This window comes from Platichthys flesus, chromosome 3, assembly GCF_949316205.1.
Source record: "Platichthys flesus chromosome 3, fPlaFle2.1, whole genome shotgun sequence".
Taxonomy (NCBI): Eukaryota; Metazoa; Chordata; class Actinopteri; order Pleuronectiformes; family Pleuronectidae; genus Platichthys; species Platichthys flesus.
This window is the reverse complement of record NC_084947.1, coordinates 9,211,260-9,238,781: the sequence shown is the minus strand read 5'-3', so window position 1 is coordinate 9,238,781 and position 27,522 is coordinate 9,211,260. Positions and strand designations below refer to the sequence as shown.

General features: G+C 42.2%; 1 protein-coding gene across 2 annotated transcripts; it reads right to left on the bottom strand.

Moving 5' to 3' along the window:
* Positions 1–191: 191 nt before the first annotated feature.
* Positions 192–26,026, bottom strand: fancc (FA complementation group C). Of its 2 annotated transcripts, none has more exons than XM_062384866.1 (15): positions 25,879–26,026; positions 22,884–23,129; positions 18,835–18,922; positions 18,576–18,670; positions 13,898–14,005; positions 13,087–13,151; positions 12,517–12,681; positions 11,845–12,001; positions 8,510–8,565; positions 8,292–8,391; positions 7,126–7,201; positions 5,350–5,452; positions 3,532–3,706; positions 2,001–2,213; positions 192–1,288 (listed from the first exon to the last, which is right to left on the bottom strand). In XM_062384866.1, exons 2-15 carry the CDS (start codon positions 23,082–23,084, stop codon positions 1,091–1,093), a joined length of 1,800 nt encoding a protein of 599 aa, XP_062240850.1. In that variant the 5' UTR covers positions 23,085–23,129; positions 25,879–26,026; the 3' UTR covers positions 192–1,090. The 2 variants fall into 2 exon arrangements, with proteins under 2 accessions (XP_062240850.1, XP_062240851.1); XM_062384867.1 differs by having other exon boundaries at positions 7,126–7,198.
* Positions 26,027–27,522: the final 1,496 nt, after the last annotated feature.

The window sequence follows — 27,522 nt, the reverse complement described above, 5'->3', positions numbered from 1 at the left end:
ATTCATAGAGCAGATCTACATCTTTCTGTTCTACACGGATGATGGGATCACTTTGGATTCATGAGTTTATCCCTGACGCTGTCGGAGTCCACCCCATCGCTGAGGGGATCCAAAGTCTATCACATCTTAACATTGAGGACAGTGGAGGAATTAAAAAAAAACAAAAAAAAGTCACCAAGCTTATGAAGAGCTTTGGTAATAACTCCCAACTTGAGCCAATTTTTTTATTTCAAGAACAAATCTTACAAAACCAGTCAAATCATATGACCTCATCACAAAGTACAACATGTACCAGAATCAGCAGGTTCTCACATGAGAGAATTTACTGCGCTTCTTTGAGTAAATTAAATACTTTCCGCTCTGGGAGAACAAATCGACAGATTCATCAGCAGTGGAGACGATTATCAGTGGTCGCCCTAAACTATTGACGTATAAATAACATTATGAAGTAGTTATGTAGAAGCATAATCAGGAATAGTGTACCTCAATAGAACTAGTTTAAATGTGTATTTATTTATTTTAAATGCCACGGACACAGTTTTTATAATAAATGAAAACACCAGAGAATGTACATCCAAAAATAAGCGGATTTACATTTCATTATTAACAGTTTAAACTCGGCAATGTAATGTCTCACATTTAACACATTTTGGCACAAAGGTAAGTGGCATTTGGTGTCATATTCCTTCAGACATGAATGCCTTGAAGTGTGTGTGTGTGTGTGTGTGCGTGTGTAGCGTGAAGGATTTATTTTGTGAGACAATTACATGAGTGGGAGGACTCTGACACGCTGTACCCGCTGCTGCGTCTTTGCAGTGTGATCTGTCACTCCTCAAATGTCCTTGTGGGCCTTGTAGTTGTAGTGTGTGTTTGTGTGCGCATATGATTACACACTCCACGTAATCTGTCCTTGCTGAGCTGTGTTCTGACACATTCCTGTCATTGTCCCAAGCAAATCTACACAAGAGTGAGGCTATTTGTCATTCTGCAGACGTGCCCTGAAGAAACCCCTGAGCTGAGGAGGAACTCGCTGCTGTCTGGTTGTTTGTATTAATGTGTGTGTGTGTGAAGCTATGCACTCTCACCTCCTTCAGAGTGTGTGAGTGTGTGCCTGGCTCTCAGCAGGGCTCCATGCTGCCTGCATATGTGTGAGTGTGTTCTGAAGGGCCTCGATCCTGAGGTGAACTCTGGTAGCGTCGCTTGATGAGCAGCTTCCTGCGTTTAGCCGGAGCTCCAGTGAGCGGAGAGCACACGCTGCTTCTTCCACCAGACCAGACCGCCGCACCACCTGGACCCACACACACACGCAAACACGAAGACACAAACACACAAACACAAAGACAGTAAGATTTTGCATGTAACAGGGCCAAAACACTTAACTAGACAAAGCATTAGTGATAAGGCATCATTTGAAAGAGAAAAGAGACAGATTACTTATGATATATTACATATAACAGCGCACAACACAGCATTAGATAATGTATTGTAAATTAAATTTCCATGTCATGATTGTGTATTTCATGATATACAGAAAATACAACTACACAACTAGAGTCAGTTTGATATCAAGAAATGTAGAGAACACTGAAAAACGGATATAGGATAAAATCAAATCAAACTAACTACGTAAAGACCACATAATAACCACTAGGAATCTTGTTTGTTGGTAAGCAAGGAAAGGGAAAAGATGTGATGTGTCAGGAAAGACCTCATTAAAGTTCAGTGCTGAGATGGATCAATGGGCAGATCCAGGAACTGTTTTTCCTTTTGTTTAACATTGTGTGATGTGGCATTTCTGAACATTTTCGTATTTCCCAGAGAATATTTTATGGACCTAGATGAAAAAAATCAGGCATGTTTAAGAAACTGATTTATGTCAAATTTGGTTCGGATCCAGATACAAATCGGGATCTCATGTTTTTTAATGTGGTTTGTAAAAGGGGCGGGGCCACTCTACTTTGAATTTAGCATTTGAAACACCCAACAGGTTGTTTCCTCACCGTGTGTAAAACCTGTGTCGAGCAGCTCAGCGGCTGCTGGGAAAAAACAGCAAAGTTGAGTAAGAGGCTGAAGATCAGTGACGGACACAGGGCCGGTCGCTGAGGTCCTGGTGACAGCAGACCGGCCAACAGCTGCTGGCGGTAAGCAGGAGGTGGATGGGGGGGAGGCGAGAAGAGGGCGTGGAGGTGGTGCCACGCCTCTCCGGCCTGTACCTGGAAACAGACAGCATGATGCATCACAGGGCGGCCGACGGATGTTTATTTATAGGCCACGCTGGAATGAAGAAGCATTGCTTTAAGTAGCCTTCCTGCAGATGGAAATCAATAGATCAGTAATTGGCCAATGATGAACAGAGACGACCCGGTGGGAGTTGAACGTGAGGTCGTAACTGGAGAGATGGCGGCGGAGAGAGAGAGAGAGAGAGAGAGAGAGAGAGAGAGAGAGAGAGAGAGAGAGAGAGAGAGAGAGAGAGAGAGAGAGAGAGAGAGAGAGTCTCCCGGGGTTATGAGAGCATGAGGACAAACAGGAGACAGAGAGATGAAACTCAGGCCAGCTGGCCAGACACTCACTGAGAAATCAATACTACATCACCCCCCCATCCCCACCCCCCCATATCTGTCTCCCTGTCTCCCTCCACCACTGTCTCACCCTCCCCGGCTCAGATAGGGGTCATCCATAATTTATTCTTTAATGTGTTCCTCTCTTTGTTTTTCTTGTGTGGCTTTCAGCGGCGACACACCTACTGTGAGCAAATAACAGAGCATCCACAATGTTGCTCTGCGGAGTTACGATAGCCGCTCTACTGCGATATCCCAGAGTGCATGGAGCAGAGCGACGGCTTCCTGCAGCCACATGGCTTCATTCTCTGAGGACGCACACAGAGAGCGTCTTCATAACCAAACAGCTGCAGACTCAGTGAGAGAATAAGTCAAATTTAGAACAGTTTCCAAATTAGAGAGTCGACAGCTGAGCTAGCTGCTCAGTGAGGCTGCTTATACAGTACAATATATATGATTGGAGGCCATGACACCACCAGGTAGTTATTATCACACTGATTTATGTTCAAGTGTCTGTTTTAATTCATTATTTAATGCTATAAAAATTATGTGGTTCAACTCCTTCTTCCAGATCCCTTCTGTTCAGACTCTGGCTCTAAATGCTCGTCAGCACAAGATGCTGGTTTCCCTGTGTGGGATATTTGGGCTTTTTTGTACGACGAGAGGAAGTAGAGACTCGTTGTCCTTCTTTATATACAGTCTATGGTGCATAGTGATATTTCACACACACACACACACACCAAGACCAACACGCACACACACTATGTCTTTACCAAATTTCATGGTAATCAATACTTGCTGGAATATTTTCGTCAGGATCAAGATGGCAGCTTGACCAACTGATATCAAAAGCCACTGAGGAAGCAGAACTAAAGATTAAAAAACAGAGAAGAAGAAGAAGAAGAAGAAGAAGAAGAAGAAGAAGAAGAAGAAGGGGAAAAAATTGAGAATTTCGTTTTTCACACAATCTTACCAGCTGTAGATCCCTGTGGTGCCCCCTGTTGGTGGGGTGGTGGTAGAAGGTCAGCAGCCACAGGAGGGGGCCACGGTCCTCGAGCCCGTTTGTCCCCAGGAGTTGGACACTCACCTGCACCCAGTGAGCACACTGAACCAGCAGGAACCAGGCCTCGAACACCCTCTGGTGCCCCCTAATGGACAGGAGGAGAATGTTATATTCTTGTACAAGACCTAATCAGATCCCCCCCCCCCCTTCAGATTGTAATAACAGCTTGCCAACTCAGCCCCACACTGGGGCAGGCCCATGTTTACGGGGTTCACGGTGCTATAAACAGGTTTTAATATCTATAAACCCTGGAGATTTGGGTGGTCTGCTTTAGCTGCTAAACGGCCTCAACCCACCTCATCCTCACTTTTTCCAAGTTAAACGTGAGTGAGCAAAACTTTCCCCTCTTCCAGCGGCTGCAGTTGTAAAACACAGCAGCTAATTGTCAGGGAGGTATTTTAATACAGATTTACATTGTGACAAATTTATTTGTCTATGAAACAAATCAAGCGTTTTCCCCCAGAGATTTGATAAAACCATTAAAATACCCTTTAAAACATTTCTCTTTCTCGCCAGACAGCCTGTTGTTAAACAGATCTGATTCAGAGACAGATATGGAAATCCCTTTTCCTTCCCAGTTGTGACATCATGCAGAACCCAGTTGGATCTTTCAACAGTTGATATTTCCTCAGTGAAGAAAAAAAATTGAAACTGATGCTCAGATTCATGCTTTTATAGTTCCCAACTGACAGAAGGATTTGCTCTGAATAAAATATCTTTAAAATCCATGAAGATTTAAATTTATGACCATACACTGCGTATTTATTCAATATTCCAAGATGTGGACTGCAGTCCTGATAGACATGGGGGGGCAGGTTAGAAAAAGGACGGACGTGAGCTGAGATGTAAGAACGGAAGAGTCAAGATTTTCAAGCAAAATATTTCCTCTGACCTTGTGATCTCGACCTCCCTGGTCACAAGTTAAACGAAGAACTAGGATTAAAATGGACAAAGATTTGAAAGAGACGGTGAAACTGAGCTACACAGCTGCAACAGTGACACTATGACTTGGAGGAGTGATAAAGATCTCTCTCTCTCTCAGATTTCCCTAATACCACCATTAGAGCTCTCCACCTCATCTCCCCTCTTTCCCCTTGGCTCCCAGGCCCGACCAGCAGCAGCCCTCTGCAGGGCCCTGGCAGCTGCATCCTCGCTCGGAGCAACACAACAGACTACTTTCCCACCGCTGGCTCGGAACAATGTTTTGGGAAATTTTCATGGAGCTCCGGAGAGGAGTGGCGGCGGTGGTGGGGATAATGGGCCCTGTTAAAAGCCGCAGCTGGAGGGTATCGAGTCAGCTGTCTCCATCTCGAGGACATCAACTCCTGTCTGCTTTTCATCCGCATCGTCTTTCCTCTTTTTCTCTAAGCCCGTCCAACTCTCACTCTCTTGATTTTCTCTCCACCGCGGTTTAGTTTTCCTCTGTCCACTCTGGCCCTGCTTCTCCGGTTCTTCTTCTGCATTCCTTTTTCTCACTCTCGATGGGCTTTCCAACACTTGTTCACACCACAGCTCCCAGTCCCAAGCTTACAGCCTCTAATGAGTACTTGGAGGACCCATGCAGTGCACCAAGACCTCTCTGCTGTGATGCAAGAGGAAAATATCTGACTAACCACCCCCTTAACAGCAGCTAATGGAAATCAGAACACCACGCAAGCATTTGCTGAGGTGGTGGTGGTAGCAGATGCACATCAACACATTCTCTCTACAAGCTTGTCTCACTCCAACCTGGTGCTGCTGCGGCCGTCTCCCTCCTCTTCCTCCTCTGTCAGTCTCTGTAATGAGCTGCTGAGCCAGTTCAGGTGATGTCTCCAAGCCTCCGGAGGCATCTCTGCAAGAGCAGATTCACACACAGACACAATGATCGTCAAATCACTCAATTCATAGCAAGCTAAATGGTCACCGTTTAAGAAAGGAATAGTTCGAAATGATGCGAGATACATGTACTTGCTTAGTTTCCAAGAGGAAGATTGGGTGGATTGGGTGAAGAGCTAGTTCCAGAATGAAACTCATCATTACACAACAACTCTTTACAGAAGAGCGGCAATAATTCTTTTCATTATTGGTCATTGACCTGCGCCAAAGAGTTTATGTTTTCATCTGCGTTTGTGGTTTCATTTAGCAGGATTACGTAAAAACCACTTCACCAGTTTCTTTGTAATTTTGTGAAGGGGTGGGGGGGTGGGGTGGGGGGGTAAAAGAAGGACATGATCATTTTAGTGTGGATCTGGATCAAGGGGCCGATCCAGAGTGTTTTTCCATGTTTTTTATTGATTTCTCAGAGAATAATTCATGGATCTTGATGAAAACAGTTATCCATTTTTCAAGGATCTGATATTTATGAGTGTGTGTAGTTCAGTGGAGATTAAAATAATGTTTCGTAATTCTTCTGCTCAGATGAAGAAGACTATAACACACAAGAACCTTTTACATCTGAAATCACTTTAAATCGACAAGTTCCCATATATCATTTATATAGACTCTTGTTTCTGCTTTTACTCGTTTGTTTTTTCCAGCTGTCATTTTTACCTGCTTTAAAAAGACCAAAGTGGCGATGGTCACATTCCACATTGTTCTGCCAAAAAATGACTTTCCTTTCACAAACCATATTCTGCACTAAAAAAAACACAGAACTCAGTAACCATCTAACCAACAAACATATCAGACCCTTCTTATCTCGATCCAGATCGTTCCTGTCGACTGCTTTAACAATGCAATGCTGAGTCCAAATTTAAACCTCTTTCACCGGGAACACGAATCATGATAAAAAGCTCAAATTGTCTACTTTTCAAAGCACAATTTCCATTCAGTCTCCAGTGACACACACGCACACACACACACACACACACACACACACACACACAGAGACAGAGTAATAATTAACTGGTTCTGGCTTGGTTCCAGTGTGTCCCTAAATGGCTCTATTCATGTAAATCATTTCTGCTCGGGGCCAGTCTGGGCACACACTGATAAGCACTGCTCCACTGTGCCCCTGCACTCACCTACTGTGCAAGTCTTAAGTGGAAAAGATTCCCATATGTAAACACTGGTAATACATATTCAATATGGAGAACACGGATTCTTCTTAATGGGAAAAATGAGGTGCAATTGTGTGTCTGTGTAACACGATCAATGATTATTTCACAATAAATACCTAAAATGATACAACGGCTGTAAATATGTCAGATTAGAAATTCGTTTTGAGAAGATGTAACCTCCACTTCCTTCCTGCATCGTGTCACCGTTTAGAAAAGACATAAAACACTCAGTTAAGTTGTTAACTAACTATTATTGATTAGCGAGAACAATACACACAGGAGTCTATTCACTCTGCAGCAGGAAAACTGTTTATACACTGTTAAAGAATACCTGAATACATCCTGACTCAACATACAAGGTTATATGTCAGAGTACACATGAACACGAAAAATGCACAAGCACACGCACACGCACACACACACACACACACACACACACACAGCAAGAGTGTATGTGCACACTGACCTGACGGCAGGGTCAACAGAGGAACCAACACACTCTGAGGTGACTGTGGGAAGAAAGCCTTCAGAGACACACACTTCTGAAACAACACAAAGGACAATCTTTTAAATGTAAATCACACTTGCACATCACTGAGCTCTGAAAGGCTGAAAAATGACATTTTGAATGGGAGTCTGTGTAACGGTGATACAGCAGGTGCTAATGTGTAATGTAGCGTGTAATGGGAAGTGTTTAGTGCAGTGTGACTACAGCCATTTAAACCCGAGACCACTGTAAACGCACTGCAGCACTGCCATCTACTGGGTAATAGAGGTGATAGGAAGTTAAGCTGAACTCACAAAGCCCTGTAGCAGGTAGCATCAAACCTGCGTGGTGACACATATGTTTTCACGACTTTTGACAGCAATGGCTGACATGTGTGTGTTAGATAATTCCCTACAGTTACACAGGAGGTGTTGATGGACACACATGTCATCGCAGGTGTTTTATTCGTACAAAGTCATTACAAATCGTCATTAACTGTCTGCTCGTCAGAGGTGTGAACCATGGTGTGTGTCTGTAGCGTGAGCATGGGCTCTCAGATGGAAAGGAAGTGATAACAATGTGGGAGTTTGTTAAGTGAGTGTGCAGAGGAATCATGTGTGAGTGCAACAAAGCCTCCAACACAAATGTCGCTTTTTACTCACTTCCAGAGAACATGGTGGATAAGAATCCGTCATTTATAGGTTTTAAACTTGAGAATGTGTTACAGCAGGTGAGGTCTTATCTTCTGTGACACTGAGTGCTCAGGAAGAATAGGTTTAAAATTGAAAGTTGGAAGTCGCTATGACCTGGGCCCCAAAGCCGGTGACACATTAAGGATAAAAGTGTTACGTGACAAATTAAAAAACGTTAAAAAAAAAAAGTAAAGTAAGATGCGGTGAAATATCTGCTGGTTGTAAACTAGACTTCAATGGTTTGAGTTTCATCACATTAGCTGCCCTTAAGCTGAGTTTTCAGTTTGTCTTCATGATAATCAACTGAGGGGAAGTATGAATTTCAATGTGTCCACTTCCTGGTGGCTATTATTTAATTATCTTATACTTCAATTTCCAAAGGATTAATCAGTTAGAGGGCAGATTGATTTGCAGTCTTCCTAAAAACGTGTGCTTCACACTTATGGATCCTACCTGAGGCTGCAGCAGGGCCACCTCCCTCAGAAAACAGCTGGTGAATGTTTGGATAAGAGATTTAACAGAGTTGTTTCCTTCAGATTGTTTAAGGGTCGACCTGCCACGCACAAACACAACCAGAAACCCACAAACACAATCATACAAGAATAAATATGGTGTACTCCATCATCAAATTTTGAAAAACAACAACCTCTGACTGAGACACAAACACTCACCTGAAGATGTCATTAACAACTAAAAATATTGAGCAGTGCTGTGCACAGGCTTTAGGCTGAAACACACAAGAAACACAACAATTAAAACGCCATAAAGTGACACTGCACAGATACAAACACAAAAAAATCTGGAAAAGATTCTAAATAACCATAAGATGAGACAGATCACATTTTAGCTACTTAAAGAGAAAAATAATTTACTCAAAACACGCACCACCACCGGGTGTCACTGTTGCATCGTGCACAAACCTCCAGTGCCTCAGTGTGTCCCTGTTCTCACACATCCCCCGGTGAGCCACTCAGTTTACCACCGTGTCAGTCCTTCCTTAACAGAGCCCCACACACACCCACTCTCTCATCTTCTCCTAATGCACACTCATCATGTGTTTCAGATTTAACACATTCTAAAATACCCAAGTGCAAACATTTAACAGGTGTACTGTTGTCTGCCTCGCTCTCCCTTTCTTTTTTATTTCTTCGACTTCCTAATTATTCTCCCTTTGTCTGGAGACAGAATCAGACGTCAGCATGCTTGTCTATTTATTTCATTAGCTCACAGTGAATTTAAAAGTTACCACTGGTCTGACGAGTTAAAAGTGGTATTTTACAATAGGACGATCCTGGTGTATATATAAGCCACAGCCTGGTTATGTAAAGAAAGAGTGTTTTCACTTTAGTTTACGTACACATGTTTCTTCACAACTGACTTTGTGCCAGGGTTCTAGACCAATTACAGTCACAGTAAGAACAAACAACCCCACCCAGTGTTTAAATGCTGTCATTGCAATGTCCCAACAAAGGAAGCAAACACTTTTATACTCGGTTCTGAAGTGTCTGGTTCTTTTTTCTCCTCCCCGGCTAGAAAAGTGGAATTAATCAAACAAATCATGTCACTGTTTGGATGGACATAAGCAATGCGTTGGCATACCGTTCATGTACATATGTCAGTGGGCATCTGCATGTGTGAGTCGCACGCCAGCACCGTGTGTGTGCACTGTCATGATTCCCCCTAAGAATCAAAACCATGTGGGGAGTTTTAGCGTCCTCCTCCACACCTTACCACTAACACTTCAAGGAGGGTCAATTACAGCATTCAACAAACATCCTGTTTTTGGCAGTCGGGCCCAGGAAGTGGGTATTTATTGTTATTGGGCCTGCGTCTCTCACTGGATTGCACAGGGGTGGGACCAGCCAAGACAAGGAATGTGAGCCTAATTTCACGTTTCCCATTTTTTGATTGCAGTTTAAACAAGTGAGTGAAAGGGAGGTGAGGAGCTGGCAGACGTTCCTTGTTTTGTTTTTCCCTCTTCAACACATATTGCAACAGAGACCCGCATGAAAACGCAAATCTGACATCCCAAAAACCTGAAGGCTAAGTGGAACTTTAGCGAAAGCCGATTTACAAAGGATACAATACACCAGATGAGATATCGTAAACAAAAGCGTTGGCGACCGTATTGTATCCCTTGCGTGTGTGGAGGGGGTTTGTATGCATACATGTGCGTGTGAACGATAAAAGGTGATAAAAACAGAGGTCAATCAAAGAAGGACAAGAGGATAAACAAGGAGATCCGTGACGGGACCGAGAAGTAAACAGTTTCTATAATTAGTTTGATTGCTTACAGAACTTGTCTTACCAACATAGTAGCTCTTACAAGCTCAAGACGAGGGCATCAAGTGCAATCAATAGGCCGGCATATTCCTGTAGACTGAGCGTTACTCATTCATTTAACAGTGTGTTCCGATCTCTTACAGTTTTGACAAGAGTTCCTAAACTAAGACAGCGTGCGTCGCCGGCCTGTTGTGTACACAGCTCCAGTGGACCATCACTCTCTCAAGCGGGAGTGACACAACTGACAAACTGGACCGAAGTTAACGTGAGGCCAAATACCTTGTTTCCTCCTTGCAATCAGTAACTTAAGTAAACAGGATGACATTTATAACTGTGCACACAACGGTGTTTTATTGCTGGGCACAGACATTTGGCACAAACGGTTTGTAGAAAGCCCGTCTATGTACATTAATCCACTTTTGATTTTGTGTCACGTCTCCTCTGTGAATAATTTCTGTGGAGAAAGAGTTGAGTAAACATTGTTGTATCTAATTTCAGAGTTTAGTCTGAGTTTCAGCGACACATTTAATTATTTTATTGTTATTCTTAATAATCGCAGGACCCGCACTAATTGGTAAAACATGTTCCAGGATAATATGGGATATAAAGCTGCCCTTGTCAGCAACCAATTGCTTTGCTGTGCATTGTAGTAAAGACATCATCTGCAATAACCAGTCATAACAATCATTACATCAAAAGTCACTCCTGACTTTGAACTGGCCGTGATCTTCAGTTAAATGAAGTGCGGAGCGGCATTAGACTCAAGTGACGGAGGGTTCAGTGCTCAACCGTGCACAGTGGAGTCTGTGTAGCCCGAGCCAAATGATGTGAGAGGCGGTTTAATGCTCTCCAAACGATGTGCGAGGCACGCACAGCAAAGCCAAATGGTGCGAGTTAGCCAGGCTAAAAGACAGTCAATAAAGACCCGCCGGGAAAAAAACGATGGAACGTTTCCAAGAACGGAGCATATGAATACTGTACAAGTCCATATTAGAGGACATTGAACTGAGCAGGCCTCGTATTCAAGCTGTTCGGTTTCACAGTTGACAAAGCTGTTCACATCGGAGCTGAACACACATGGAGCGTGCAGTGAGTTCTGATGTGAGACTCTAACTCGGGGCAGATGAGTCAAACTATGTACATAACAAAAGCCTTTTTAACAGCAGCAACATGTCCCTAATTTATCAACGGTCTTAAAAGATGCCAGTTCACGCAGCAGTAAAATTGCAGAAACGTTCACAGAACAATGGCACAACATTTCACAGCATCTCAACAGCTTCACACATGACAAATTAGACACTCATGCATCAGGAGAACTCAGCCAAACACGTACACTTCAGCCTCTCGACTTAGCTGTTAGGAAATACATCCTTCCAATAATAGTGTGAGAGATTCTGCCAAGATAGTTGTTCATGGAGGTAACCACAGATTTCTTCCCTGAGTTCCATGGGTCTTCAAATCTGCTGTTATTTTATTATGTCAACTAAATATCTTTGGACTTTGAAAAATAAAAGATTGAAGATGTGAGCTTGATGAGTTTTTTTTTGCAGATTGTGACAATAATCAGCAAAGCTTGATTGATAACAGAGGTGGGGACAACTACACTCAGACGCTAGCTACCGATTTAACACAAATTAAAGACAGAATTTACATTTTGGAGAATATAAACACATCCATGACTCCAATGCATGACCTAATCCTTGAAGTTGCCCCTGTTACCCACCAGCAGAGACTGTGACACTTGCTGCACCATCCTCTGTGGTGTTGACCCCGGGTTGCTCAGAACAGACTCCAGCAGACTGAGCACAGCCTCTTCCAGGGTGGACAGGCTGTGAATCCACAGAGACACGACAGCCTGATCCTCCAGTGACAAGACCTTACTGTAAAATTAAAAAAAAAAACATCACTGATAAATATATATCCTCGTATATGATTGGATGTGTTCTATCTACATATTAGATATAATGTTTGGGAACTACTTTTTAGAAAATAGCGTCAGTCATGAGCTGTGTCTGAGATCCCTCCCCTCATCATTCATTCTCTGCTCTCTTAAACACTCAACACTTCTAATGTGAGCAGTAAATTTAGATTCTGGACGTTTATGAGTTATAATCCTTGCAGCATAATTTGACAGCTGTAAAGTCTCACAACTGTAGTTTTCACATCTGTTAAATACAACACACTGCACTGTGGGACTGTCAGCAGAAAGTAGAGTGCACACCATTTTTCATTCCATTGTGGGAACGTTTCAAGACGCCAAATGTTGCATAGTTTTACACTCAGAATTCTAGGACTAAAAATGAAGTGCACTATATGATACTGTGAAGAAAAGTGATTTCAGACACAGCTCTGCTCTGAATGGGCTCCAGACCGGAGTCTCTTTATGTTATTCTACCTGGAGAAGGCAGAGCTCAGAGCCTCCAGGAAGTCTTCACTCAGAGCTGCTCTGACACAAGTCGCTGGACGCTGTAGCAGCGCACCGATGAGAGGGGCGGCCTCCGGACAAGAGACCAGAGGGACACAGGCCTCAGATGTAGCCAGGATGCTTTCACATGAACACCTGGACGGAGTCATTCATTTAATGTTGAACATGGGAAAAATATTATCAAAGATACAGAATATAGGAATCCTCAAATATGTATAATATACATTGATCTGCAATAATTTACCAATTTATCAATTAAACAGCAAATATTTGCATACTTTGATATATATTTGTGTGGGTTCCTTTCGCAGCTCCAGTTTTTTTAAATGTGAGGATTCACTGCTTGTCACTGTTGAATAACTTTTGGGTTTTGACCTGTTATATAAGAAGACAACACCCTTGGGATCTTTGAGACTATAATTTTTGGGCACAATTTCTTGACATTTACTAGACTAAAGAAAAAGACAAGAAACTAATATGCAGATTAATCAGTTGGATATATAATCATTAGTTGCAGCCCTGGACTCTCCAGTGCTGTACCTCTGATTTATGTTTCCCAGAGAACTACAGCTCTTTCCAATGTTTCCCTGCAGCGCTGCCACCATCTGAAATGCAGGAAAAATAACATACACAGTAGAGATAGATGTTAATTTGACCCTCTCGGAAATTACAATAAAAAAATATACAGTAGACAGATAGCTACAAGCAGGGGCGGACTGGGGGAAAAAAGTGGCCCGGGAGTTTCTGTCAGACCGGCCCACTCAATACACGGCGGTGCGCATGCGTATAACTGGGTGCCGCGTTGCGTGTATGTATGCAAATCCAAATTCTCTACACTTCGGCTGTGTAAGAACCAATTTAGAGGTGTTTATTAATAAGGTGGAGATCTTTTCTTACTTTGGACTTCCGAAGTCTGTAAAACACATATTAAAAGACACTTAAAAAAAAATCGAAAAATAGTCACCATGAGTGTGAAGACCGATTGCGAGTAGCAGTATAAAAGCAGTCAGTGCGAATAGATAGGTATAGCTCTTGGAGAAAATTACGCTTGTGCCGCTGTTTCAACCATTGTAGGGCTGATGCGATGATGGGCGTGGGCCGGTACATCATAGTGATGGGCCGTTGGATTTATATTTTCGGCCATCGGCCCACCGGGGATGTCCCCGGTATTCCCGATGGCCAGTCCGCCCCTGGCTACAAGACAACAATGACACACAATACCATCCACCACAATGAAGACACTCAACATAATGACAGAACAATACACATAACACCAAGAACTCGGCCGGGAGCAATGCCATCATACTTGCATTCAGTATCTATGCAGGAGAGATTCAGACCAAGAGAATACCTTTGTCAGCACTTTGAGATGGTACTCTTTAGGTGGTACACCCATACGCTTCATTAATTTCTGCGCCGCAGCATCATCTTCTTCTGTAGAAAGCTGACACAGCACTTTCTGTGGGAGAAACAAACAGTGCAACGGATTAACAGCACTTTTCCGTTTGTGTCTAGAACAGAGGATATGATATTAATACGATCTGCCCAAAGCCCAGGATCCATAACATCAAAGCTAATGAGTTGCCGGAGTATAGGATGACTCCGCTGGCGTCATATCATTTGAACCACATGAGTGAAGAGAAGGCATTCCAGTAAATGAGAATGTATGGACAGCATATGAGCGAACTCAGGAATAAACATTCTTTGTTGGAGAGGGGCTTGGTGTTTAACAAGCATTTTTCAGAAGGGGCCTCATCACACACTGATAAAACCGCACTAATAAACTCAGCTGACTCTCATCTGTGAGAAACGCTGGGGAAGGGACGAAGAGGGGGAACACCTGACTCACACTGTTAGGTTTAACATTACTGTCGTCGATTCCAAGAAAGGTAAAGATAAAAAAGGGATGAAATACAAATGTTTCACAAAAAATAAAAACACAGCCACACAGCACTTAATGGTCTAGAGATAAATAAACTGTTAGTTTGATAAGAATTTGTCTTCTCTGGTTTTCGCTTAGAAGCTTGATGAAAACCCAAAGACCTGAGAGTTTTAGATTAGTGATTTATTCAAACCGTAGAAGCAGTCGTCTCTATTCGACTACAATAAGTTGATTTAGTAGTACGAGCTTGAAAGTGTGATCCAACATACACAGCCCGGGCCTCACATCCTCAGCAAACACACATCTCTTTTTACAGCTTTGATGAACCAAAAAAACTGAAAAACATCCACACCACTAAGAGTAGAATCAAAAAAGTACAAATCCCTTTCAAACTGCAGATAAAAGGGGATCAACAAGAGAGATGAGGAGAAAAAAGGATGGAGAGAGGCCGAATATGTAGGAAAAGAGGACAAACAATCCAAGAAGAAGTGAGGGAGAGCAGAATCCCAGGCAGAGCAGTGCTGCAGCGCTGTTGGTGGAGCTGTGTGGTTTCTTTGGCCGGGCCCTACAGCACGCTAAGATGCTTACCCTCCACATAGTCTCACAAAACAACCCCAATCACTACCATGTGAGCACCCTCAAACCCTGCACATTGAGTACATGCAAAACCAATCACACTTATCCCACCCTTGTAAGGAGGCACATCGTGGCTGGGGGATAAGAGACGAGAGGGAGAAGAAAGGCTGGTTAGAAGAAATGGCAGAGACGAGAGACGAGAAGTCGCAGCCATGGCTCCATTCGGAGCAAGGAAAGAAGGGTGTGGTCGCCAGAGGAATGGGATTAAGGGCAAACGGATAGATGGATGGCAAATACTTTAGGTCAAAAGTCATCTTTCTCTCGGAGAGAACAGCAACCAAGCTGGCTTTGGGGGCTTTGACGAGCTGCTGCCATGGAAATTATCCCTCCATAAATCTAAAATTAAAACATAGGATGGAGAAAAATGCGCCAGGCAAAAGACTTTGGTTGGGTTTGATGTGTGCCTGTTAACAATTACTAGGCCATGATTGAATTCTCTCAAAACCAATGAAAGACTTAAGTTTAGCCTCAAATGGTCAAAACAGCAGAGACAAAAATGAGGGAGGAGAAAATGAGGGAAACGAGTGCAGAAGAAAGCGAAAAGAACTTGCAAAATAATGGAGCTGTAATCCATTTTGCTCGAACTCGGTGCACTATGAGAAGTCAATGTGCCTTTTCCTAACAAATATAAAACCTAATTTGGGACTGACAGCAGTTTCCAAACCTGTTTTTAATCATCTGAGTCAGATATTTGGATGTTGTGACATCAGAATACACAACGAGTTTTACAAACAACTAAAGTATTCTGGATGCAGCTGTCCTCTCATTAACATTCAGTTATATTCTATACTGCTTGTCCAGGGGGGCTGGAGCCAATCCCAGTTGAGCCTAGAACCTTCTTGCTGAGAGGGAACAGAGCCCACCACTGTACCGGCATGGTGATAAATAGAACTTTACATATACAATTATATTAATCTTAAACATAATTCAATCCTGTAACTAAAGGGTTAGTTTGACAGTATAGATTAGTTTGGTTTAACAGGGGGCCCAAGCTCGCCTGGCTCAGTAAACAATTCAGTGCCTTGAAACAGAAATGCAAACAACTCATATTTTTTCAAGAGTGATACCTTGTGTCTAAGCATGTCCACCCACAATGACAACAGCCGACAAGCAGTTACAGCAGGTTTCAACATTTCTGTTTGTGTACAGATTTAAAAATGAACAACTTATACAAAATGTCAAACTACTCCTTTGGAGTGAATGAAAATAATATATAAAAGATAGTCAGTCAGGGGACAACACCCAAGAAGAAAATGAAGGGGAAGTGTAACTGTGTCAGACACTTTCATCTCCACATTAAACCACAGCATATAACAGCCAGTTTGAGCCAAAGGTTTAGAAATATGTTTCAAAACTATAAATCAGCCCCAGCGGCTCCAGGGCCTACCTGTGCCTCACCCTGATGGAGTCACTCAAGATACACGTCAAAGTATTAAGGTATCAAGTGTCCGTCCTCCGGCTCTCTAATATTACACTCATGCTCTACTCATCTGTCATCTCCTCAGAGATCATACCCCTTTACTGCAGCGCTGTGTGGTCCTCCCTTTTTCTGGTACAGGATGTCGAGCGATTGAGCTAATGACTATCTGACATCGCCTGCAGCTACAGAATGCGGCTGTACCCAGCATTCATCAAACCCAGGGAGAACACTCAGATGTGGAAAGTAGAGGCAAGCTGGGAGGGGTGAAGGAGAAAAAGATAAATACCCTGAGCGCTTTCATAATTTAAGGAGAAAAATACATGTGGGTACTAATAGTATTATATACAGTAGCTATAAAACACATGTATTTGCCCGAATACTCAAAAAACACATGGGAACGCATGGACAGACCCAAACAAACACAGTGTTTAGACGCCACTTAGCACCAGACCCTTACTCTATTATAGCGGCGGCAAGAAAACAATGTTGGGGAGCGAGATCAGACAGGGCTAACAGAAAACAGGCTGCATTCTGCATTCCAGGACAGCGCAGGGAGAGACACAGAGACAGACCATCTCTGGCCTAAAACCATACATCTGCCCTGCTCCCCCAGACGGGCTGAGCTGTGGTGAATAGGTTTTTTTGCGCTTCCCGCCATTCCTGTCATTTGTGGGAAGTGGAAGCTTGTTGGGAGGAGAAGAGAGGGAGAATGAGGGGAGGCTGCAGAGTTGGTTTGGAGTTTATTGTACTTGTACTCTTTGGACACTTTCAACTGGTGCCCTGCAGTAAAGAAAATAATACATGCATGCAATTTTTGTACGAGTGGCCCCAGTGAACCCAACTGAGAGCAATCTGAAGTCAAATGAACGACTTCTATACGATGATGGAAACACAACACAAACCCAGACTGATGTTCAACAAAGGCTGCAACAATTATTTTCATTTTAATCTCTAAATTAATCATAATCAAGGCTTTGTAAACGTCTAATGTAAATCTTCACACCATCCCATCTTCCACGAGAACCACATTTTTGCACATGAAACTGATATGGGAATACAACACTGCGTGAGAAAACACATGCCTATAAAAAGCACACAGACATAGATTCAAACGCCGCAACACACACATGCACTCCACTTCCCCTCGTATGGGTCAAAGACCATCTGGCAAATTCAAGGTTTACTTTCAAGGCACTGTTTTAATTAGCAAGATGTTTTATTAGATGAGAAATTAATCAAAAGAATACAAACACACAGTTAATCTGGCAAAAATGTGAAGGTCCCACATTGTTTATCATAAGCCATCTGTGTGAACCCTGTCAAAGTTGAAAATTGCAGAATCTTTACTTCCCTGTGTTCTCTCTCCCTCCTTTGTGAATGTAGGTGTGTGTGTATATGTGTGTGCGTGTTTGTGTGTGTGTGTTTGACTTGAAAACAGACAGCGAGTGGGATCAACCAGCCGCAATATAAAGACTGATCCTTCTCTAGTGCCAGGAGGCGGTGAAACAGACATTTCTAATTTGCTTTAAAAAAATATGTTTAACAGTTTTGGGCACAAAAGGCTTTAGACTAACAGAGACCCAATCTCCCTCATCCATCATCCATGTCCCCATTGGAGAGAACTATTAAAAGGTAAATTAGACAGAAAATCTCTTCAGCAGCCTGAAGGCACTCAAAGGGAAATTGTGAAAGGGATGATCTGTAATTGGTAAATATTTTGTGTGGCGAGTCAGTCAAGAAGGCATGAGGGTAAAAAAAGCAGAAAGATCAAGTTGGAAAAGTAAGAGAAAAGGCATGTGATTAAACATTAACTATAATTACTTGATTTAAATGTTCATTATACATATCTGAGTTTTTGTCTCCACCATATCTTTCAAATTTAAACCACTGCAATTAAAAATGCTTAAAAGATAATGCTCACTGTAAATTATATGCGCAAAGATGAAGTGACTTAGAATGGGAAGTCAAGTCTCAAACTTGTTCCCCCCTGTTAAGAAAGAAAAAAAGTATCTTTCCCCGAGTTTCTGTTGCTCATTAATCACTTAACCTTGGGGTCTGTATTAATAGGGATAGACAATATCCAGTCCATACCCGTATCCACTGGTTGGCTTTTCTTTCCACAGCATCACAGGGATCCTCTGAGTACAGTCCCCACAGACACTGGAACAGCAGCCCTCTGCTCGTATCTAAAGACAACACATTACACACCATGATCTCGGTATCATTACCACCATTATGACTTCTGTTTGTCTGGGAGTTCTGAAAACCTGACTTAAAAAGCTAAGAGGCTTCTCTGGACCTGATCCACCCACTGTGCTCCACTGAGTCAAAGCTGCCCAGAATTACTCACCATCAGCGGTAACGTGAGGGTTCCAGCAAAGTCGGCCAAGGAGCTGGCCCAGGAGGGGCAGCCGCTTCATGGTTTCTGCCGTGGATCTCTAAGGACAGAGCAGAGATAAACGCAGATATGAGATAATGGATTTAACCATCTACAGGTTTTTTATCTTGAATATTGTTAGAACTCTGAACCTGCTACCTTGCACTTTAGTGTATCAGAGAGGAAGGCAAATACAGTAAAGTGTTTTTTATCAGTTGATCTTGATTTAGTCATTTCAATCTGAGATGTTATAATACAGGCCCTCACATTAGTGAGTCTAACTCTGGACTCTTGGTTTTGAATCTCCGGTTTTCAGTGTATCATTTCCAGCTCTTGCTTTAAAACTTCCTTATCTCATATGATCTGAGCTCCGGATTTTTAATTTTCCCTCTTGATTTTGTAATTCTTGATTTAATATAATATATTTAGCAGTAGAAAATCTTAGAGAACCTGAAGTGGGCAGCGGTGGCTCAGGAGGTTGATAAGACTGGAATAGTTCTATATGGATACAGTCCATTTGTATAAACATTAGAGGTTGAAAATAATCTCAAGTCAAGTTTATGAACGAGGGAACTGAGTTGACTAGCAGGCCAATCCACAGGTGTACAGCACATTAGTACATTGATTGGTGGACGCTTTGTTTGGTGTGTTATGGTCATGTCCCAACTCCTACCATAGTGTCAGTAGTGAGAGGTTCAGTGAACAGAACGGGGCTCTGGTTCTATACCTGGAAGGGCTTAAGAATACCTGTGTGTGTTTTTGTTCATCAGGTTCAAACAGCAGACACTGTGATTTATTTCACCTCACAGCAAAATAAAAACATCCACAAGCTTTCAAGCTACTGCATTTAAAGTCTTCCCTAACCTTTGATCCAGGCCTCTTTTTTAATTATTAGATTTTCTCAGAATCACTTGAGACAGCTCACATAAAATAATGACCGAAACAGCCAAGCAGGGATCTTGTTAATGTGAAAAAGACAAGAGTGCGTCACAACCCCTTATAATTAAAGACGACAAGGACACAAACGGTAATTAAAGCATTAAGCACTTACACCAAACCAACTGATTTGTTGTTTTCTAATTTAATATTACGAAACACAGCATATTAGTGAGAAACACAATCATTCGATTCAATTTGGAGACATAGACAAAGGCCTTGAGTTGCAATGAAGACTTTTAAAAATCATTTTTGATACAAGAGGGATAACTCGGTAAAAACACACGTGCACAACATTGTTCTGTTCCAGCCGACTGCGGTCCTGGTTTTGATAAATCAACCCAGACCCCATTATATTTTACAATGTGATGACTACAGGTGTATATACAGGAACACATCAAAGTGAGGGATTACTTATATTTACAAGCATTTGTCTGCACACTTGCATCAGGTTTACGGGCCTGTACAGTATTACTTATTAGTCCACCCATATTAACGGACTACATCATACGTTTCACCTGTGAGCTAACCGGAGAACACCAACAGAAATCTGACACATGCCGGTTATTATTGAAGCAGTATGCTTTTGCTAAACCAGAGACAATTTGGCTTCTCTGCCACGTAAGCACTGTGGAGGTTGAGTTGTCACAGCTTTTCATTTGATGTAGAAAAATATGGACACTGCAGTCGAAATATAACTTCTTTTAATAAGGTTCTTTGTCTCATGTCTTTTCTTTGGGATAATAATCCCATCAACACCTTCACTTCTGTTGCTGTATATAGAGATGCAACAGCAACACAACAGCTCCCAATAAGTGAAGCCAAAGCACCCTGAATTTCCCTGGTGGTTGGCTGCCTTAGAAGTAATGACCCCTGCTTCCTTCATGTCAGTGTATGACACATGGGCCAAAATCGAAATATGTGTCAAATAGATTTCACTCAAAGAAAGTTTCTGTTTTTCACTGTAGTTTTTGATGATGTACGTTTAATGGCATATGTTTCCAGTAAGTTTGCTTTTAACTATAAAAAAAAGGGTGACTTGCCATTGATCATGCCTGTGTATCTGAAGGACCTTGATTCCCCGACTCTACCCCCCGAACGATACAGCACAGACTCTGACGCCAAATTAAGTTTTCGAAATAAGAAAACAGCATTTGTTTTGTGTCCAGGATATTTTTGGCTTAATTTCTGGATAGTGGGAGGAAATACAATTGTGCACTTCATGTTTATATACAGTCTATTCACACAACCAACATTTGTAACAATAATGCTTTTTCCTTAGCACCATATCAGAGTCTATTGTTTCTTTTGAGAGCAACAACTTATTGAAATTGGAGAAGTAGCTTTAGGCCTATATATTCAAAAAAAGAAGATCAGACAGACAGTGATTCTAACTTGATTCATACAAATGGATGAGATCACCATTAATGAGGAGTAGAATAATGAGCCAAGTCCAGTTCCTCTAAATACCCCATCCACAACACCGCCAATGCTGCCTGGATCACAGCCCTCAAACTAGGCCTTCCTATCAATCCAGCAACACATGGTAAACGTTTCGTCTGTGTGAGTATACGTGTGCAATTGTGTGTTAGTGATGCAAACATAAAGGAATGTTCATTTACAATAGGAACTGTACAACGCTCTGTGACTGCAGGAATGCCCATAAGAGTGAGCCATCACAACAGAAAGCAATTACCACTGACTACCGAGGCCAAATCACCATCAAAGCCTTGTCAGCATTGTCCCTAATTATAATGAGCTTTGGGACTGTGTCTCTTGTTTTGATTAGGGACAGACATCTCAGGCTGAAGTGGCTGCTGATGTTCTAGCTTCGGAGGCAAATGGTACACGTTTATCGCCAATGATGAAGAGAGAACCGTGAGGAAATACTTCTGTCCCTGACGTCACTGAACCACAATCAGAGTAGCCCAAGCAATAAATAGTGAAGTTACTATGGTGAGAACATAAATATACACAAGTGTGTTTCAGAATTCCCCAAACTCACCGTCCATCTCAAAGCTCCTTAAAGGAGTGGTGTAATGCTGTGTCTCCACTTCCTCCAGATGCACACAAATGAAGCCACTATGTGTGCTGGCCTGTTTGATGCCATTTGCAACCCAAATCTGAATGAAATCTGAATGAACTGGGTATCAACCAGTCTGTCTCAGCCAAAGCAGGGTATCATGTATTTGTGTTTCATGAGTCCACTGCTAATAAAAATAACTACAAACCAATAAAGCAATAGCTTTTATTCTATTTGGTAACCATTCTTATCCTAAACACACTGACACAGAGACAGACAGATAGAAAAAAACATCCAGTCAATCCTCAATCTGTAAAAGTAAATGAAGAGTGGCCAAATAGAACTTGAACCAGACAGAGACACTGAGACTGTGTAACAGTCAAACACATGGACTGTGTAGTCACAAATGAAAAGCTGCAAAGATGCCATGAGAGTGTATAATGTGAGGGAGAACATGTTTACAGTCGAGAGACAGCGAGTCCAGAGCAGCACGAGGTGGAGGGAGGAGGGAGACATGGCTGCAGCAACACTGACATCTCACAGTTCTGCACCACTCCTGTCCTCTGCCCCCTTCCCAAATTTGCTGACCTGATATGGGGATACATTAGGTTAGCACTGAAGGTCCCATTGCGGCTATTACCTGACTAACTCAACACTGCAACACTGCCAGCCAGACATTCACAGCCTCTGCACGGCACAGAGCAGCCTCTGTTAGCAGGAGCCTACCAACGCTGGGCTTACTGTTCAAGCTCTGGCTCTGAGAGCGAGCGTGTGCATGACTCTGTGTGTTCACCAATACGCACTGGTGTTTGATTTAACCTATTGCTTCGTTAATCAGATGGCTGTTTGCCTGCTCAGTGTAAGTAATTAGCTGTTTTAATGTATTGGGTATGTAAAACATACTGGATATCGAGCATTAGATAAACAGGTATCTGGGATATACAGTGTAGAACTAAGTCTATCGGAATTTCCAAGAGAATAAATCTTCACAACCTTCTCTTGTACTGTTACAGAATAAATGCCTGTGAAGACCTGAGCTCAGCTTATCAAGGGGTCTGCTCACCACAGTGTTGATATGTGAGAGCAGTTCCTGGAGGTAACTGCTTAATCTTCTCAAGTGCAGGCTGGTGTCTCTCTGAGTGTCTGGACTGTCAGCCTGGCCCCAAGCAACCGCTTTGTCCATCCAGAACTGCAGCTCCCCCTGGACACTCGGCAGCGGCCCTGTCGTGTGCTGGAGCTGGATGGCTGGTTGCAGCAGAGACATTGGGCCCCTTGTCCAGGTGAATTTACTCAGGGGCAAAGAGAGATCCTAGGTGAGATAAACAATGAGACAAGTGCAAGGATTATGCAGATATCATCTGTTCTTTGTCATTTTTATCTTGTGACTGTAGAGTGAAAACAAACACATTTCATATTGTTTGCTCAAGTCCATGGAGAGAAGGAATCAGCTGGGGCTTGGTGTTTAGTTGAAATTAACCTCAAGGATGTTTGACAGTGAGGCTCTTTGGGGATTGGTGGCCTGGATCCAGGGATGACGTGGGTGGGGTCATTAGATAATTGAAAGAAATCATTGTGAACTTGATTTCCCTAAATTTAATGCACAATATCAGCAGGTTTTTAACCTTACTAACTGGAGTAATAGTTTCTAAGAGCATGTCCTCTTAAGTTTGATATGTCTGTACATAATGTGCGAACAAAGGAAATGTCAGCTATGGCCTCAACATGGATGAAAACAATGCAGGATTTTAATCAGCCTTATAAATGTTTCATTAGAAGAGAAATTAATTGAAACAAGTTTGTTAGACATCAAGACCACAGTGGGTTTCGATGACAAGGGCTGAGCGTACACAGAAACATACTTAATTTATTTATATTTTTGAGACACTGAATTAAGAAAATATAAGTGCAGCCTATAAAACCATTTTGTTTTTGCCAAATACATCTGGATAAACCATCAAAACTTAACGATATGAGCCTGCCAGTGCAATTGTGGGGCTCCAATTAAATATGTGCATGTGTGGCCCACTTCATTCACCACTCTCTATGAAAACACAGCCAGAGAATGCAATTAAAAGTGGAACTAATAACAAGCGTAAAATAAATTGAAGCAAAGTGAGTTAATCTGGTTAAGTTAAGCTCTTATAACCATGATCTAACAATGAAACTTCTAAGCTGCGGGATATGAACCTTCTCCAACACACATTCATGATGGCTTACTGAGAAATAAACAGTACATTCTTCACCTTTTATGATGATATGGAGAAAATCGTGGGGGGGCATATCATAAGAGTGTGCGTGTGTGTGTGAGGATGTGTTTCATGTCTGTATATAGCCGGAGAATGGTGTGTGGCTGTACGTGTACTTGTTGTTTTTTTGCCATAATGACAGGTCTGTGTGGGACACCACAGGGTTGTGTTTTATGATCACCTCGTTACACACGATTTGTTTAATGTCTTGCCATCATCTCTGCTGGAAAGCCCCTATGGCTCGCTGATGTGAATATATAAATACTCATTTTCGGGGAGGGAAAAAAAGCCCAACCAAATGATGAACAAACGCTTCTTGTTGACTTGTGTCAGGGGCTTAGTTTTTAGTGAGGCATTAGTGGAAAAGAGCCTGAATACCTAAGTAGCAGACAGCCGCTCCCATAATATCACACACAGACAGTACGGCTTAATACTTTAAATACACAGGTTCTGTTCTTACACAAACTTGTGCAAACCCATGTCGCACAGGCAGAGAAAAAAAATGAACATGCGCACAAACACACTGGACAGCAGCTCTGGTGTTGGCCGAACACGTTCAGGAGCAGGAACGAGATGTGACTGGTCAAATATTATCTTTGAAGATTTGTTAAACTAAGCTTGTGGACTTTGGGTAAGGGTCAGTTTGCCGTTCCAATTATGAGATTGTTGACGTTATTTCAGTAAATTCAAATCAGTTTAAGCATCACTCGGTCCAATTTTACTTCAGTATATATGCTTCAGTATATTATATTTAAGGTCACTTGGATTAAATCACAGGGCTGCCTTAGTAACATACAGAAAAGGAACAGTTGTCTTTCAGCTAATTTAGGCTTAATGTATTTCTATATTATCCATTATTTTTTGCCCCACTGTGGAACATTTATCACATATTCACTTGAAGCCACATATTACAAATACCTGTTGTATGCAAGCAGAAACACGTGGATAATAGGGTTGCTGAAAATGTAATGACTAAGAAAAAGATGTGATTCATATGCTATTATTTCCCTAAATTAATAACCACTTGACAGAATAATGATGGATAGCAGAATATCATTCACAACCATAGGTCACACCCTTTATAAGGGGGTGAGGGACTGATTTGCCAAGTCTCTACAGGAGCAATAAATGAATAATAGCGCCAAAAAGACAGAGAATGCTTCCAGCAGAAATAGAAACGGATATTGCATCACAATAAATACAGATATAAATTAATAGTCCATTCATTAAATAAATGACTATACGATAAAAATAGATAGAATAAAGACCCACATCAATAAATGTATATGTATGAAATTACTCAGATGTTTGTGTTATTGGACTAAATGAAGCATTTATAAATTTCTAATGAGAGGATTGTTGTATAATTGGATATATGGTTGCATGTGTATACGTGATTGCGCACACGCGCACACAAACACACACACACACACACACACACACACACACACACACACACACACACACACACACACACACACACACACACACACACACACACACACACACACACACACACACACACACAGGTGAAGCGTTTGAGTGCAGCATTTCCACCACACCGCACGATGCCAGTGTTCCCTCCGCTTTACCACAGCGATACATGGAGAGGAAGTGTGTGTGAGTTCAGTGTTAACACAACAACAAATCAACCCCAGAATCAAACTGTGGCGCCACGTTACGACAGAATCAACGCGGCTGCTCACTTCCGTCTCTGTCATCTCTCTGTAGCTGTTATCTGAGCCGTCAGCTGGTTAGCCTGTTAGCCACTCTAGCGTCGTGTCCCTGCGCTGAACTGAAACGTGGACTTACATGTGGACAGGACCTCAAACCGCAGCCTCCACACAGGAGGAGTCAGCTACATCCGTTCACTCTTCGTGTCTTCACACGAGAAAACAAGGCGCTCGATCAGATTTGTACACAAACCAAACTTCCCTCTTCTCTCGGACTTCCGTGTATCGAGGAAGACTATTGGCTGAGAGCGGCGTACACGTCATCGTGGCGGAGCCTGCTGGGAAATGGAGTTACAAAGCTGAAGACAGGGCGGACTAAACTGCAGAGGGGCACAGATTTAAGCAGAAGTGCAAATACAAATACTTAACCTGTATTCAAATACCTGCTTTAGTAAAAAATATGGATTATTAGCAAAGTGTACTTAGAATACCAGTGGATACAAAAATCACTTTTGATGATTTATTATTAGATTGATAAAATAAGCATAATTTTACTTTACAAGGACTCTTTATATAGTTGTAGTTGTCACCTGAACTCTAACTTGACCACACACAACGTTTCCGATGCATGTGAGGGGGTTTGTCGCCTCTCTTTAGGGCCTGAGCACCTAATGTGGGAGGGCCTGTTGTGTTTACAAGGTTTTGTTTTTTTCATTTGGTTTTTTTTCCAGGGCCTGGAAATGCTCAAAGTCATACCAAAGTTTGCAGGGCATTCAAAACCCCAAAAAGTAAATGTCTTCTGGAGTAATTTGAAATGGGCGTGAGCTAGGGTTATGGTTAGGGTCCATCCCCAAGCTTCTACAACCTTCGGAAGGGAAAAACCCAATTTGCGAAGTGTAAGGGTTGCAATTAGGGTTAGGGTTAGGGTGATGGATAAGAAGTTCGTAAAGACTTGCGAATAGGCTTTACTCCCACTAATACGGGCACTCCTGATCCATTGGTTCCATCCCAAAGGTTTTATGACCTTTGGAATGGAAAAACCCAATTTCCAAAGTGTTAGAGTAAGGGTTGCAATCAGGGTTAGGGTTAGGGTTAATAGCACATGGGCGAAGGAGATATTCTTGAATAACTTATTTTCTGAAGGTGTTAGAGACTTGGAAATTGGTTTTGTCAACCCTAATACTGGTATGCCCGATCGATTGGTTTCATCTCCGAGCTTCTACAACCTCCGGAAGTGGAAAATCCCAATCTGTGAAAAAGTCTGTGGAGAAATGTTGGTCTATGTTTTTTAGTGAAGGTCATAGATACTGGGGAGTAGGTTCTACCTCCACTAATGTGGACACGCCCGTTCTATTGGTACCATATACGAGTCTGTGCTACCTGGTAAGTGTAGGTTAGGGATATGGTGGCGGGTAGGGTTAGGGTTACGATTAGGAGTAGGGTGGCAGTTAGGGTTAATAGCACATAGGCGATGGGGATACTTTTTTTTCTGTAGGTGGTAGAGACTTGTTTGGATTGTGATTAAACTGGTTTAATGTAATCAAATGAATTTAAGCAAATTCATAAATCAGAATAAACATTTCACCTGAAAGATTTCAAGAAAAACATAACTTCCAAAACAGTCAAGGAAAAGTAATGGAATGATTGAACTTGTTATCACACTGTCATGTTGTCAGAATTGTAAACATTTCAATGAGCTGGAAATATCGAACAATAACATTGCTGTGTGCATTGAGGCGCATCCTTTAGTGCATGTGTGTGTGTGTTCGCAAATGTTTCTACT

What these genes read in the sequence shown, in the direction of transcription:
- fancc (XM_062384866.1), bottom strand. Translation starts at nt 23,084, where the DNA reads ATGTCTCTGCTGCAACCAGCCATCCAGCTCCAGCACACGACAGGGCCG. An exon ending in GTTGTTAATGACATCTTCAG is followed by an intron (nt 8,392 to 8,509) that starts GTGAGTGTTTGT and finishes TGTGCGTGGCAG; the next exon opens with GTCGACCCTTAAACAATCTG. An exon ending in GACGGCCGCAGCAGCACCAG is followed by an intron (nt 3,707 to 5,349) that starts GTTGGAGTGAGA and finishes CCTGTCCATTAG; the next exon opens with GGGGCACCAGAGGGTGTTCG.